This window comes from Heloderma suspectum, chromosome 17 (genome assembly GCF_057233095.1).
Source record: "Heloderma suspectum isolate Gila_16-S chromosome 17, 16-S_ref, whole genome shotgun sequence".
NCBI lineage: Eukaryota > Metazoa > Chordata > Lepidosauria > Squamata > Helodermatidae > Heloderma > Heloderma suspectum.
In genome coordinates, this window is record NC_139474.1 from 9,626,145 (window position 1) to 9,641,306 (window position 15,162).

The 15,162-nt window shown below is 54.5% G+C and overlaps 1 protein-coding gene across 1 annotated transcript; it reads left to right on the plus strand.

The window, feature by feature from the left end:
• Nucleotides 1–117: 117 nt before the first annotated feature.
• On the plus strand, nt 118–9,778 carry PRDX5 (peroxiredoxin 5). The gene is made up of 6 exons (XM_084823701.1): nt 118–389; nt 1,567–1,701; nt 2,697–2,828; nt 7,372–7,410; nt 7,880–7,944; nt 9,364–9,778. Exons 1-6 carry the CDS (start codon nt 213–215, stop codon nt 9,467–9,469), a joined length of 654 nt encoding a protein of 217 aa, XP_084679827.1. The 5' UTR covers nt 118–212; the 3' UTR covers nt 9,470–9,778.
• Nucleotides 9,779–15,162: the final 5,384 nt, after the last annotated feature.

Genomic DNA, 15,162 nt, shown 5'->3' on the forward strand with positions numbered 1-15,162 from the left:
AGTGCCGTTGGAACCAGTGGGCTTACTCGCGGGTAAGTGTGCCTAAGAGGATAGGGACAGCCATAAGTGACATGCAAATGAGATGCAGATTTCCCACCCGCGCACCCACCCAGCCACCCTTGCGGTGGGGGAACGGGACAGGGAGCGAGAAGGGCGTCTGCGCTTGCACAACCCACGGAGGCGGTGGAGGACTTCAAAGGCCGCGGGTTGCCATGGCAGCCGTCACTCAAGCGATTTCCATGGCAACGGGGAGGAGAGGGGCGGCGGTGCTGGGCTCGCGATGCCGCTGGGGAGCTAGTCCCGGTTCCCCGCCTGGACACGGCTGGGCGGCTGCGGTGAGCCTCCTGCGGGCCTTCGGATCCGCGGCGCCGGCCATGGCGGCTCTCAAGGTGAGCGAGCGGAGGAAAGCCCCACCGCGCCCCTTCGCCCGCCCCACTAGGAAAAGGGGGTCCCCTGCACCACCTAGCCCTATAGCGGGCAGGCGGCTCCCTGGCCCCATAGAGCAGCAGCCCCGGGGCTGCGCGATGGAAAGCCTCCCGCCCCATATGCAAAAGAACCGCCCCATAGGGGACAGGCTGTTCCCCGGCCCCACAGAACACCAGCCCCGGGGCTGCGCGATGGAAAACCCCGCCTCATATGCAAAAGAACAGCCCCATAGAGGGCAGGCTGTTCCCCGGCCCCACAGAACACTCTCCCTGGGTCTGTGCAGTGGAAACCCTCCCCCACCCCTTGTGCAAGAGAGCAGCCCCATAGAGGGCAGGCTGTTCCCTGGCCCCGTAGAACACCAACCCTGGGTCTGTACAACAGAAAGGCTCCTCCCCCAATGCAAAAGAACAGCCCCACAGATGACAAGCTCCCTGCCCAGCCCCATAAATCACCAGCCCTCTTGGGTCGATTGTGTGATAGCAAACCCTGGCAAAAAAGCAGCCCCATAGAATGCCAGCTGTGGATCTATGTTAGCCTCCCCTCCCCAACCTGGTAGCCCTAACACATTTGAAGGGCACGGCTCCAATCATCCCCAGCTAGCATTGCCAGTGGCTGTTCTGTGCAATAGAAAAAAAAAACCCACGGGAAAGGACCAGCCCCATACAGGGTGATCCCAAGCCCTAATAGAACACCAGCTCTGGGTCTATGCAAAGGAAAGCTCCAGTCAGCAAGAGCACCATCTCGGCCCCATTGCAAATGGACACTTCTCCAGTCACATAGAATGCCAGCCCTAGATCTGTGTAAGAGAACCTTATGGAAGCATCCCCCAAGAAACAGCCACATAGAGCTCTTCTTCCTCCCCATAGCTTGCACTGGGTCAGTTTTGGCCACTTGGACAGGAGACAGCATCGAACGCATCCTCCTCCAAAAGAGCACACCCCGCGTGCGAAGACAGTCTTGCTCATGATGGGAGGACTGGCGTGAAGGACATCATGAGCAAGACTGTCTTCGCATGCGGGGTGTGCTCGTTTGGAGAAGGATGCGTTTGACGCTGTCTCCTGTCCAAGTGGCCAAAACTGACCCAGTGCAAGCTATGGGGAGGAAGAAGAGCATTAAACCTTTGCCTCCTTTTCTTGCCAGGTTGGAGACAAGCTCCCCAGCGTGGAGGTCTACGAAGGAGACCCCGGCACCAAGGTGGACTTGTTGAGCCTCTTCAAAGGCAAGAAGGGTGTCCTGTTTGGGGTGCCCGGGGCGTTCACCCCGGGTTGTTCAAATGTGAGTTAAGACCTTGGGTTTGACTGCTGGGACTCCTGTTTAGTGACCTCACCCCCCTCATTGTGGGGCTGCTTTGAAAGCTGTTCCGAAAGCTGCAGCTAGTCCAGAATATGCAGCAGCACAATGGTTGTCGAGTGCTGTCCCTTTTCAGCGTGTGACATGCTCACTGAGGGAACTGCGCCGGCTGCCTATTTGCTGCCAGGCCAGGTTTAAGGTTTTGTTAGTGGTGTATAAAGCCCTAAACAACTTGAGACCAAGATATTGGAAAGAGTGCCTTCTCCCTTACCAGCCTGCCCAGTTACTGAGGTCATCGGATGAAGTGCTCCCGGTGGTTCCACGTGCAGTCCATGTGGAGTACCCTCAGAGCAGAGCCTTGAGTTCATTGGCTCCCTGTCTGTGGAACTCCCTGCCTGTTGATGTCAGGCAGGCACCAGTGTCATTTCATTTTCGGCAACTGCTGAAGACATTTTTATTTCAACAAGCCTAGCCTTCCCTGACTGACCAACCACAGCTTTACTGGCATAATTGGATTTTAAAGATTTTAATTCTGTATTTTTTATCATTTTTTAAAATCGATTCTTTTTTGTTGTTCACTGCTCGGGAATTTTACTGGATGTAGAGTGGCATATAAATCCTCTAAATAAATCTTCAAATCTAAAACTCGAAGGTAGAGCAGCAATAGCCGTCGGAAAGCCAGAACTGTGGTTAAAAAACCCAAAACTTTGGCGCTCAGACGGATACTCTGATCAGTGAACTTTCGACAACTGCATTCAGGAAGTTGTCCTGACGGTGTTCCTGTTTCCCTGCTGCGCTGAAAGTCTCTGGGGGCACAGTCATGCATAGATTTTTGAAAAGTCCTACAACTTCAAGCCTGCCCCAGCCAGCATGGCTGGCTAGGGGCATGCTGGGAATTGTAGCTCTTCTTTTCCTGTGCAGACATGCATAGGAATGTGCCCTGATGGTTTGTTTTATTCCACTTGCCCCCTTCAATATAGACCCACCTTCCAGGCTACGTGGAGAAGGCAGGTCAGCTCAAGGGTAAAGGTGTGGAAATCATTGCCTGCTTGTCCGTCAACGATGTCTTCGTCATGAACGCGTGGGGGAAGGCTCATCAAGCCGAGGGAAAGGTAGGTAATGGAAGAATTGCGGCTATCTTGTTTTAAAAAACTAAAACCAAGTTTCTAGCCCTTATGGTTGCAGCAGTAAGTTGAGAAGTGTCTGGTGAAATCTTGGAAGCCCAGAAGGTGGCTGACTAAGATGTCTGGCAACTAGATGGGTGGGTCTCCATAGCTCCTTGCAACACTACACAAAGTTCCTCTTATTTCTCAAGTTCATATAAGTTAACACATCTCATGGGATTCATCCAGTGCCAGGCTTCAGGAGACTCTGCAGATTGGAGAGGCCGCTCCTGTGGGTTGGCACTTTGACTTTCCACCAGCCCTGTCCATACACATACGCCGGAGTTCACATCCAGTGCTTTCTGCCTCCCTCTCCAGAGAAGTCCCTGGACTGTATTGCCAACTGCTAGGGATGGAAAGGGACTGCATTCTGCACATACACCCGCCTGTCTCTAATTATATTGTACCTTTGTGAGGATTTTCATTGCTGACCACTTTGGGAGTTGGTCTTGACTGCAAAGCAGGTTGGAAATGTAATCAATAAAGCAGAGCTGGGTAACCTCGGCCCAAGGAGCAAATCCAGCCTCTTGGGACCCCAGTCCAGCCCTACGTGTTCCCAGATGGCCACGTCCCATTCCCCTAACCCCACTCCGTTTCCCCCAACCACCAGTGGTTTCCTGGCTTTTGTGCACCTTTCCCCCCATTCTAAATGTTTGAAATGCTTCTCCTAAAACTTAAGTTACTGGGCAGGAAGAGCTTTAAGCTGAAATAGGCTGGTGTTTTTGTCCCTCCACATTTGCCTATGGCCCCGTCTGCTACTGGAATGCGGCCTCCGAGAACTTCTCTGAAATTGAATTCAGCTGAAAGAGGTTCCCTACCCCTGAAATAAAAACGTTTGCTTGTTGTGTGATGTGATTGCTTCGTCTCAGAGCTTTTGAAAGTCTTTTGGGTTGAGCACAGCTGTGTTTGCAGTTGTGAGCATTGTTTGTGCCAAAGAATGCTCCTCTGCTCGGGGAAAATGAGCAACGGCAGGTTGAACGCTTGCCCGCCCCCTGCCCCCCGCCCCAATAAAATTCCCCCAACGTTGGTATTAGAGGGCTTAGGAAACCCTCTTTCATTATCCTGGGCCTGTATCTCCAGATTGCTGGAGGCTCCTAATTAAGCAAACACCTCTTCTTAATCCAAGGACTGTGTGTTAAGGAGCTGGGGGAGTGGAAGGAAACAGAAGATGAAGTTAACTAGGCCTGAGGGAATCGCTTCAGCACTCAAGTGGCAGGACAGGACAGATTTCTGCATGTTCTAAGGGCTAAACAACATGCCATGTTAAATGCGTAGCATGTAGGTGATATGGTGCCAATTGAATTATTTTTCTTTAAGCTCCCGCATGTAGGGAGGGGATGAATTTAAAGAAGGAAGTGTTTGGGTGGGAAGGATTAACCCCCGCCATCCCACCCGTGCCTGGTGGTCCCAATACAGATCACTTACACAAAAGTAAAAAGAAAAGTTTTGATCACCTACACATTTAGTATTCTGTGTAATTTGGCCCTCAGCTACCAGGAGAGGGGACGGAAGGAAAGAACTCCATCAGTCTAGCAATGGTGTCGAAGCTCCATGCTGCGAGGGAATGGCCAGTCCAGCCTTTCCCCAACCTGGCCTCTACCAAGAGTTTTGGGCCACAACTCCCATCAGCCCCAGCCAGCCAGGGAAGATGGGAGTTATAGTTGAAAGCCTCTGGAGGGCTCCAGCTTAGGGAACACTGGGCTAGCCTATAGAGACAGAGAAATAGTTCTGCTGCGTCAGGTGCAGTTGGTGCAACAGAGTTGGCGCCAACCGTCATCTTGCACACTTTGGAGTAAACTCCCCCGCATGTGTAAGAGGGAAGTGTACCTCCAGTTTTAATCCACAAATTAAAACCACAGGTAATGTAAGGGATCTGTGATTAGATCTCCCGAGAAATGCGTATATATCTTTAAATAAGTCAAAACTTAAGGCTGACATGTGGGGCTCTGATTTTGATCAGAGCAGTGTAGGAAGGGGGATATTTCATTCCCGTTTTCCCAATTTAACCCCACCTCCGCTATTGACACTGTAGTGGAAGATTTAAAGGCAAGATTCCGCTATTTATTTAGTTTTTATTTTAAAAATGTATATCCCATTTTCCCCCCTTCCTAAAAGCAACTTGGAGCTGCTTACAACAATAAAATATGCATCCAATAAAACCAAAGCCACAAAATTTGCAATAGACAACCACCAGAAAATACCACCATCATAAAAAATCCTAAATTGCCCAGAACAACGACTCATTCCCCCCCCTGCCCCCAAGACAAAGTGAAGATGCAAAGAAAGGAAAACATCCTTAACATATTCATAACATGAGGAGTTTTTCACTTGAAGGCCTTCCTATGCAACCAGATCTGGGCCATGTGCCCAAATGATGCCCAGTACGGAATTTGCCTTTTTTCATGGAAGCTGTGCACCGGGTCAACCTTTTCATCGATCTGGCCACCACAACCCGGAGTCACTGCCAGTTCAGGTCCTAGTGGTGTATATGTGAAGTTAAGATTTTTGGCCGCAATATGCATCACTTTTACCCTTGCTTACATTGAATGTAAGGGTGCAGAGGGGGGTAGCCGAGCTGTAGCTTTGGGCCTGTCTTCAGGGGCAGCCAAACCCAGCCCTCAAGTGTTCCCCAGGCAGCCATGCCTCTTTTCCCCCTGACCAGTTTCCCGGCTCTTGTGCAGTTTTTCCCCCAGTCTAAAAGGTTGAAATGCTTCTCCTGAGGCTTCCTTATAGGCACTGAGAGCTTTAAGCTAAAATGTGCTTCTGCATTTGGCTCCACCCAACACTGGAATGCGACATCTTCTCCAAAAGTGGATTCAGCCCTTCTTTACGCTAAGCCGCTTCAGATGATATCAGAGCCTGAATAACAGTGTTTCGTGCCATGGGGGCCTCTCAGGCTTCCAGAGAAAGAAAACATGAATTTCCCTGACTAGTAGAAATGGCCTGGTGTAGGAGGCTTAAACATTCCCTTCCACAGCATCACAGCTCCAGTTAAAATCAGAGTTGCCACAGTGCTGCTTCAGAAGTTGTTTGTTTTAAAAGCAAGGAGGATCTGCTCACAGGTTTTCCACATTGCATGTGGTTTGGTCCTCAGCTACCGGAGGTTTCGGAAACACTGCCCGACAGGCATAGTCATGCCCAGACAATTGCAGCAAGGTTTTCCCCTTGCCCTTTTAAAACTTTTCCCCAATTAATTTGGCATTATTCTCCTTGTTTTATGCAGATGAAAGGGAGAGCATGGCCAAGGGCTGGGAGAGGCCAGTCTAGAGTGGAGGAGGCAAGGATAGTATCCAGAGCAACCCCCCCACTCCCAATCTCGGAAGTGGTTTCTGCTCTGTGCTTCAGGCGAGAGATGCTCTGTGCCAGCAAGATGAGGTTGTGTAACTCCAGCAACGGCTCTTTCGTTCATTATTCAATAGCAGACTTGCGACAGAGCGTCCCTTTAACATAAGTATTGCCTTCCTGGATCACACCGAAGTCTACCTAGCCCAGTCTGCTGTTTCCAACAGGAGACAGCCAGGTTCCTCTGGGAAGCTTGCAAAGCGGGGCACGAAAGGGATTACCTTTACCTGTTGTTGATCCCCAACACCTAGCATTCAGAGGTATACTGCCTCTGACCATGGAGGTTCCATTAATTAGAATCCTGTACACACTGAGCTGGGGGTGAGCTTGATGGGACTTACTTCTGAGTAGATATGTATAGGATTGTGCTGTAATTCTGGGGCACATCACCGCATCTGTTGGCGGTGGCTCCATAAGCTGATTGTTCGTTACTCCGTGTTGTCTGTGCTCAGCCGACTGCCAGCTGCCTTTGACTGGCTGGCCTTGCTCCCTGGCCAGTACACCTGGGTGGCCTTTCCATTTGTTGTGCTCGCACTCTGCGTTTTCAGGCGCATGCACAAAAGGCCTTGCTGGGACACCTGAACAACAAACGTAACCTGAATGGGCACTTAGGACTTGAAGGCTTGCAGTGAGTGTATCACCTCTTTGAAGCCGGCATTACCAAGCCGTGGTTCTCCTTATTCAGACAGCTGCTACCATCTATCTCTGTCCTTTGCAGCATGTTCTGCAATGTTCTTTAACACAGCCTTGGATTTAAGCACTTGCCTGATCGCCGCGGGCAACAAGGAACCCTATGCAGGCGAGTGAGCTGGGGTGCGGTGGGGGAAGGGGTGAGGTGCTCTGCCTCTCCTCTATGCCCAACATAGAAACCAGGTCAGCTGCCAGAAGAGGGTGGCTCTTTCTGTGTCCAGCAGTGGGCTGCCAGAGGAGGGACGGAGCTTCTTCCCTCCTCTGTCTTCTCCCAGCCAACTACAGTTACTTTGTCTGTTGTGCAAACCACTAACTTTTGTAAGCTTATTTACAAGGCTGCCTTAAACATTTGTAATTCTTGCACGTTGCTGCTTCGCCCTGTGTTTCAAAGCACCACAATCCCCTTTTCTTACCAGCAGCAGTCCATTTACCACTGGGGTTTGCCTTCTGTCCTCCACAGGTGCGGATGCTGGCTGATCCGACAGGAGCATTTGGGAAGGTACTGAGATCTCTGATCTGGCCTCCTTGATCCCCCCAAACATACATTTATGGCAGGGATGAGGTGGGGGGAACTTTCGTCTGCTGGGGACTGCATTCCCTCTAGGGAAATCCGTCATGGGGGGGTGGGCAGAGGTGCTGCCTTTTATCTGTCCTGAACATCCCACTAATACTAGATTTATGAGAGAGGGAGAAAGGCTGCAGTCTCCCTCAAACTCCGGGGGTGGTGGGGAGCACGAGAAAGGTGGACATGCTCAGCCCCTTGATCTTAGTCTGTCTGCAACAAGCACCCCTACTATTTCTGGGTTGTTCCTTGTTTAACTGCCCCATCTTTGTTTTTTTATTTAATTGCACCTGCAAAAGTGTGGGCAACTTTTTTTAAAAAAAATTATTTATTGCAGTGGGCTATCCTTTCCTTTCGTTGTTCTCCAAACCCTTAGCCCCCGCCCCCACTTCTGTTTTCCCCACAGGCCACAAACTTGTTACTGGATAAGGAACCACTTCGGGAGCTCTTTGGGAGCAACCGGTCCAAACGGTAAGGAGAAAGTGGGCAGGAAGAGCAGAGCGATGGGGGACGGAGAGGCAGGCTTGCCTCTGCCACTGAGGTGTTGATCAATTTCTCTTTGCTGGGGTTTTAAGATCTTTCTGGGAGGCTCTTCTCTCGGTCCTCCTGCCATCGGAGGAATGTTTGGTGGGGACATGAGACGGTGCCTTCTCGGTGGCTGCCCCCAGGTTCTGGAACTCCTTGCCAAGGTCCTTCTGCCAGCAGGGAAATATGTTTTATTTCAGTCAGGTCTTTGGCATGTCAGGTATTGCTGAAGTTGCTTCAGTTGGGTTGGATGCTGCTTTTATTTCATTTAGTGTGTTGTTTTTAAGTGACCTTTTAATTTGTTTGTTTTTATGATCATTTTAATTAGATTTTTGTTTTAATCTCAGTCTTATTATTATTAGCTGCCTTGAGTGGCATTTTTTGGTGGAAAGGCAGGAAATAAATCAAATAAGTAAATAGTAAATAACCCTCAACCCCCCCATCCACCACCCCTCTTCTGTCACTTGTAAGGCCTGCATTTCCTGTCGCCTCTGCCCCAGAGTTGACAACATTACTGTTGTCTTATTGAACCCAATTGGCTCTTTAAAGGCTGAGCAAGCCTTTGACTGGTGCTCAAATTATGCGGGGGGCTGAGCCCTCCGGCCCCCTTACCTTTTTGTGGCAGGCCCCCTTGATACTGTTTTGAAGGCTACAGGGGAAGGGCTCCCATTTGGCTAAAAACAGGGGAAGCCATAAGCCCCCCTGTGAATGGGCAGTGTCGAAAAGGGCTGCAGGGCCATGGTCGCTCCTCTCCCCGTGCTGCATGGCTTCTTCCAGCCATGGTGCAGTTGAGGGTGTAAGACCCAGGGCGGTTTCCATGAGTACAGGTGTACACGCAAAGGCTTCCCTGCCTTGGATGTCCCCACATGGGCAAAAGCTGGACCAGGGGGCGCCATGCAATGTGGGGGCGGCACTAAAGGCACAGTCGCACAGCTGCTTTTGACATAGTTACCCCATTCATGTGAGTAATGTGGAAAAGGGGGTAAGACAGAAACATAGAAGGGACCTTGGAGGTCATTTGGTCCAACCTGCAGAAATCTGGCAACCACAGCATCCTTGACATATGGCTGTCCAATCTGTATTCCAGCATAGAATTGGGGTGGGGTTTCTGGATTCCATTAATTCCCCCCCCCCCAGTAAATTAAGCACTGCCTTAGATTTACAGGCTACACAGAGTTCTTCGTTGGGGAGAAAACGCACTTTCCAACTGGCCTGTTTCTGTGTAGCCTGGTCTGGCTGCTAAGTAGATTTCTCCTTGGGTTAGAAACAGATGGCTCTGTTACCCTGCTGTAAACACTGTTGCTCAGCCTGAGTTCTGTTCTTCCCTCCCTCTGTCCGCCCCCCACATCCCATCCCATCCTACAGGTTCTCCATGGTGGTGCAGGATGGTGTGGTGAAGGCCCTGAATGTGGAAGAGGATGGGACTGGCCTCACTTGCAGCTTGGCCAACAACATTGTATGTCAGCTCTGAGCCCCGGACACCTGGCTCCTACCTGGCTTCTGTGGGCTGATGCCCCACACTGCATCTGAGATTTGGCATAAATTGGTGCACTGGGAGGAGGGCAGTGTACTTTACACAGTTGCTTTAACGCCTTCTCTGTTGCCTCTGTTCTCTTGGGTATAAACAGCCTGAAATAAAACTATACTGGATTGTTCATTTTGCTCTTGCTCTGTTTTTGTGTGTCCACAGCAATGGATGCACTGAGCACTATGGCAAGGTGGCGTTCAGTCACTGCTGTGCTTCTAGCTCTTTATATATCATAAACATTTTTTGCCTGTGGTGGGTGGCTTTATTTGGCACTGAACATAATTACATTTTAAAGCTTTAAAGATTTTTTTAATAGCATAATACTATGGATGTTGATTCAGAAGTAAATCCCACTGTGTTTAGTGGAGATTACTCTTCAGTGAATGTGCACAGGATCACAGCCTTAGGGCGCAATCCTATGCGGATAGGCAGCCACGTCCGAACATGTTGTTCCGTGCTCCTCCTGCCCTGCATTTTCATCTAGACAGCTGCTTTCGGCTATCTGGCCACGGGAGGGCAGAGCGGGGGAGGAGGCTACCGTATGACAGATAGGGTGTGTTGTGTCGGCATTTCCACCCTCCCCGCCCCGGAATGCCCTGTGTCGGCCACTCCACGCTCCTCTTGTGAGCGCGGAGCGCGGGGCTTCTCTGCGCTGCCTGCAAGGCAGTGCGGGAGGGGGGAAGGTGGGTTCTCCAGGAACTGACCTTGGAGCGTGGGCACCGAGGTCGTTTCCTGGAAAACAAGATATCCTATGGCTGTCTAGCCGCTGACTAGCAGCCATAGGTTCGCTCCCTCCGTTGGCTTAACTACGTTGTCTAAACGACTGAAATCAGTTGATTTTAAATAGAATGAAATTTGCATATTACCAAAGCTTGGATAGGAGTGCCTCTTTCAGATACTGAAAGAAGAGGTGGGAGTAATTTAGTAAACAATTGGTTATTGTGTGTAGTTAGAAGGAAACATTGTCTTTAATATTTTGTCTTTGATTCCTATTACAGTAACACACCAAAAACCAAGATAGGCTGAACAAATACACAAGTCTGCCCTCGTTGATTAATAACAGAAGGGCCATTTAGTCTAACATCCTATTTCACTCGGTGGCTGACCAATTGCCTCTAGCAAATGCAAAAGCAGATCACAAAGGCAATAAATAGACCATCTCCTTCTGTGATCCCCCCAGCAACTGGTATTCAATGGTGTGCAAATGGAGGTTCCATATAGCCACAGGAACATTGGAAGCCATGTTGGTTCATCTGGTTCAGTATTGTATGCACTGTCTGGCAGCAGCATCTCCAGGCCTTCAGATAGGACGCCTTCTCAGCCCGACCTGGAGATGCCAAGGATGTAAATATGTGCTGTTCCGCTGACCTATGATTACTCCATGAATTTGTCTGTAACGGCATTCCCCAACTATAACGACATTACGACTGGCCCCTACCGATTTTAATAATAATTCTTAGCATTTTATCAACCACTTATTGCTTAGTGATGGCGGATTGTCCACCAGGCTGTTTGAGAACTCCATGTTAAAGACTCCAGTCTTCAAGGTTCAGCTCCAGCAGCCATTCAAGCAGGCTGTACTGGGGGATGGACTAGGCTAGGGGGATCAGCGGGTTGCAGTGCTCAGAATTGGCCACCGGAGGGCACCCCAGTATAAGCGCTGAAGTCTTTACAGGGCTATAATCAGCAGGTTGCAGTGTTCGCAGTTGGCCACCAGAGGGCACCCCAGTATAAGCGCTCTTAGGTAAGGTCTTTGGGGAAATAAATATGTCTTTTGCTTGGCGCAGGAAAGTAGGTGCCAGGTATGGCTCTGGGGAAATGGTATTCCAACAATCATGGGGCTGCTGGTGAAAAGGTCCTTTCACCTTTGCAGCCTGCCGGTCTCCACCGCCCTGTAAAGGCCTCAGCGCCTGCACCGGGGCGCCCCCCGGTGGCCACCTCTGGGCACTGCAGCCTGCCGGTCTCCTTCGCCCTGTAAAGGCCTCAGCGCCTGCACCGGGGCGCCCTCCGGTGGCCACCTCTGGGCACTGCAGCCTGCCGGTCTCCACCGCCCTGTAAAGGCCTCAGCGCCTGCACCGGGGCGCCCTCCGGTGGCCACCTCTGGGCACTGCAGCCTGCCGGTCTCCACCGCCCTGTAAAGGCCTCAGCGCCTGCACCGGGGCGCCCTCCGGTGGCCACCTCTGGGCACTGCAGCCTGCCGGTCTCCTTCGCCCTGTAAAGGCCTCAGCGCCTGCACCGGGGCGCCCTCCGGTGGCCACCTCTGGGCACTGCAGCCTGCCGGTCTCCACCGCCCTGTAAAGGCCTCAGCGCCTGCACCGGGGCGCCCTCCGGTGGCCACCTCTGGGCACTGCAGCCTGCCGGTCTCCACCGCCCTGTAAAGGCCTCAGCGCCTGCACCGGGGCGCCCTCCGGTCGCCAGCTCTGGGCACTGCAGCCTGCCGGTCTCCACCGCCTTGTAAAGGCCTCAGCGCCTGCACTGGGGCGCCCTCCGGTGGCCACCTCTGGGCACTGCAGCCTGCCGGTTTCCTTCGCCCTGTAAAGGCATCAGTGCTTGCACTGGGATGCCCTCTGGTGGCCACCTCTTGTGGCCAAATTGAAGGAACCCAGATCTACCTGGCACTTTTGAAACCTGGTCTTTTGGGAAGGCTGGTGGAGCAGCCCCGCTTTCCCTGCATAGCTCCCTCAGCCTGCCGGTCTCCACCGCCCTGTAAAGGCCTCAGCGCTTGCACTGGGGCGCCCTCCGGTGGCCACCTCTGGGCACTGCAGCCTGCCGGTCTCCACCGCCCTGTAAAGGCCTCAGCGCCTGCACCGGGGCGCCCTCCGGTGGCCACCTCTGGGCACTGCAGCCTGCCGGTCTCCACCACCCTGTAAAGGCCTCAGCGCCTGCACTGGGGCGCCCTCCGGTCGCCAGCTCTGGGCACTGCAGCCTGCCGGTCTCCTTCGCCCTGTAAAGGCATCAGTGCTTGCACTGGGACGCCCTCTGGTGGCCACCTCTTGTGGCCAAATTGAAGGAACCCAGATCTACCTGGCACTTTTGAAACCTGGTCTTTTGGGAAGGCTGGTGGAGCAGCCCCGCTTTCCCTGCATAGCTCCCTCAGCCTGCCGGTCTCCACCGCCCTGTAAAGGCCTCAGCGCTTGCACTGGGGCGCCCTCCGGTGGCCACCTCTGGGCACTGCAGCCTGCCGGTCTCCACCGCCCTGTAAAGGCCTCAGCGCCTGCACCGGGGCGCCCTCCGGTGGCCACCTCTGGGCACTGCAGCCTGCCGGTCTCCACCACCCTGTAAAGGCCTCAGCGCCTGCACTGGGGCGCCCTCCGGTCGCCAGCTCTGGGCACTGCAGCCTGCCGGTCTCCTTCGCCCTGTAAAGGCATCAGTGCTTGCACTGGGACGCCCTCTGGTGGCCACCTCTTGTGGCCAAATTGAAGGAACCCAGATCTACCTGGCACTTTTGAAACCTGGTCTTTTGGGAAGGCTGGTGGAGCAGCCCCGCTTTCCCTGCATAGCTCCCTCAGCCTGCCGGTCTCCACCGCCCTGTAAAGGCCTCAGCGCTTGCACTGGGGCGCCCTCCGGTGGCCACCTCTGGGCACAGCAGCCTGCCGGTCTCCTTCGCCCTGTAAAGGCCTCAGCGCCTGCACCGGGGCGCCCTCCGGTGGCCACCTCTGGGCACTGCAGCCTGCCGGTCTCCACCGCCCTGTAAAGGCCTCAGCGCCTGCACCGGGGCGCCCCCCGGTGGCCACCTCTGGGCACTGCAGCCTGCCGGTCTCCACCGCCCTGTAAAGGCCTCAGCGCCTGCACCGGGGCGCCCTCCGGTGGCCACCTCTGGGCACTGCAGCCTGCCGGTCTCCACCGCCCTGTAAAGGCCTCAGCGCCTGCACCGGGGCGCCCTCCGGTGGCCACCTCTGGGCACTGCAGCCTGCCGGTCTCCACCGTCCTGTAAAGGCCTCAGCACCTGCACCGGGGCACCCTCCGGTGGCCAACTCTGGGCACTGCAGCCTGCCGGTCTCCAGCTCTGGGCACTGCAGCCTGCCGGTCTCCACCGCCCTGTAAAGGCCTCAGCGCCTGCACCGGGGCGCCCTCCGGTCGCCAGCTCTGGGCACTGCAGCCTGCCGGTCTCCACCGCCTTGTAAAGGCCTCAGCGCCTGCACTGGGGCGCCCTCCGGTGGCCACCTCTGGGCACTGCAGCCTGCCGGTCTCCACCGCCCTGTAAAGGCCTCAGCGCCTGCACTGGGGCGCCCTCCGGTCGCCAGCTCTGGGCACTGCAGCCTGCCGGTCTCCACCGCCTTGTAAAGGCCTCAGCGCCTGCACTGGGGCGCCCTCCGGTCGCCAGCTCTGGGCACTGCAGCCTGCCGGTCTCCTTCGCCCTGTAAAGGCATCAGTGCTTGCACTGGGACGCCCTCTGGTGGCCACCTCTTGTGGCCAAATTGAAGGAACCCAGATCTACCTGGCACTTTTGAAACCTGGTCTTTTGGGAAGGCTGGTGGAGCAGCCCCGCTTTCCCTGCATAGCTCCCTCAGCCTGCCGGTCTCCACCGCCCTGTAAAGGCCTCAGCGCTTGCACTGGGGCGCCCTCCGGTGGCCACCTCTGGGCACAGCAGCCTGCCGGTCTCCTTCGCCCTGTAAAGGCCTCAGCGCCTGCACCGGGGCGCCCTCCAGTGGCCACCTCTGGGCACTGCAGCCTGCCGGTCTCCACCGCCCTGTAAAGGCCTCAGCGCCTGCACTGGGGCGCCCTCCGGTGGCCACCTCTGGGCACTGCAGCCTGCCGGTCTCCACCGTCCTGTAAAGGCCTCAGCACCTGCACCGGGGCACCCTCCGGTGGCCAACTCTGGGCACTGCAGCCTGCCGGTCTCCAGCTCTGGGCACTGCAGCCTGCCGGTCTCCACCGCCCTGTAAAGGCCTCAGCGCCTGCACCGGGGTGCCCTCCGGTGGCCACCTCTGGGCACTGCAGCCTGCCGGTCTCCACCGCCCTGTAAAGGCCTCAGCGCCTGCACTGGGGCGCCCTCCGGTCGCCAGCTCTGGGCACTGCAGCCTGCCGGTCTCCTTCGCCCTGTAAAGGCATCAGTGCTTGCACTGGGACGCCCTCTGGTGGCCACCTCTTGTGGCCAAATTGAAGGAACCCAGATCTACCTGGCACTTTTGAAACCTGGTCTTTTGGGAAGGCTGGTGGAGCAGCCCCGCTTTCCCTGCATAGCTCCCTCAGCCTGCCGGTCTCCACCGCCCTGTAAAGGCCTCAGCGCTTGCACTGGGGCGCCCTCCGGTGGCCACCTCTGGGCACTGCAGCCTGCCGGTCTCCACCGCCCTGTAAAGGCCTCAGCGCCTGCACTGGGGCGCCCTCCGGTGGCCACCTCTGGGCACTGCAGCCTGCCGGTCTCCACCGTCCTGTAAAGGCCTCAGCGCCTGCACTGGGGCGCCCTCCGGTGGCCACCTCTGGGCACTGCAGCCTGCCGATCTCCATCGCTCCAAAAGGATCTCTCCAAGCTGGGAGAATGGGCATCTAAATGGCAAAGGCAGTTCAATGTAAGCGAGTGTAAAGTGATGCACATTGGGGCAAAAAACCCCAACTTTAAGTATAACCTGATAGGATTTGCGTTTGTGGTGACAGAGCAAGAAAGAGACCTTGGTTTGCGGTGGACCGCTCAATGA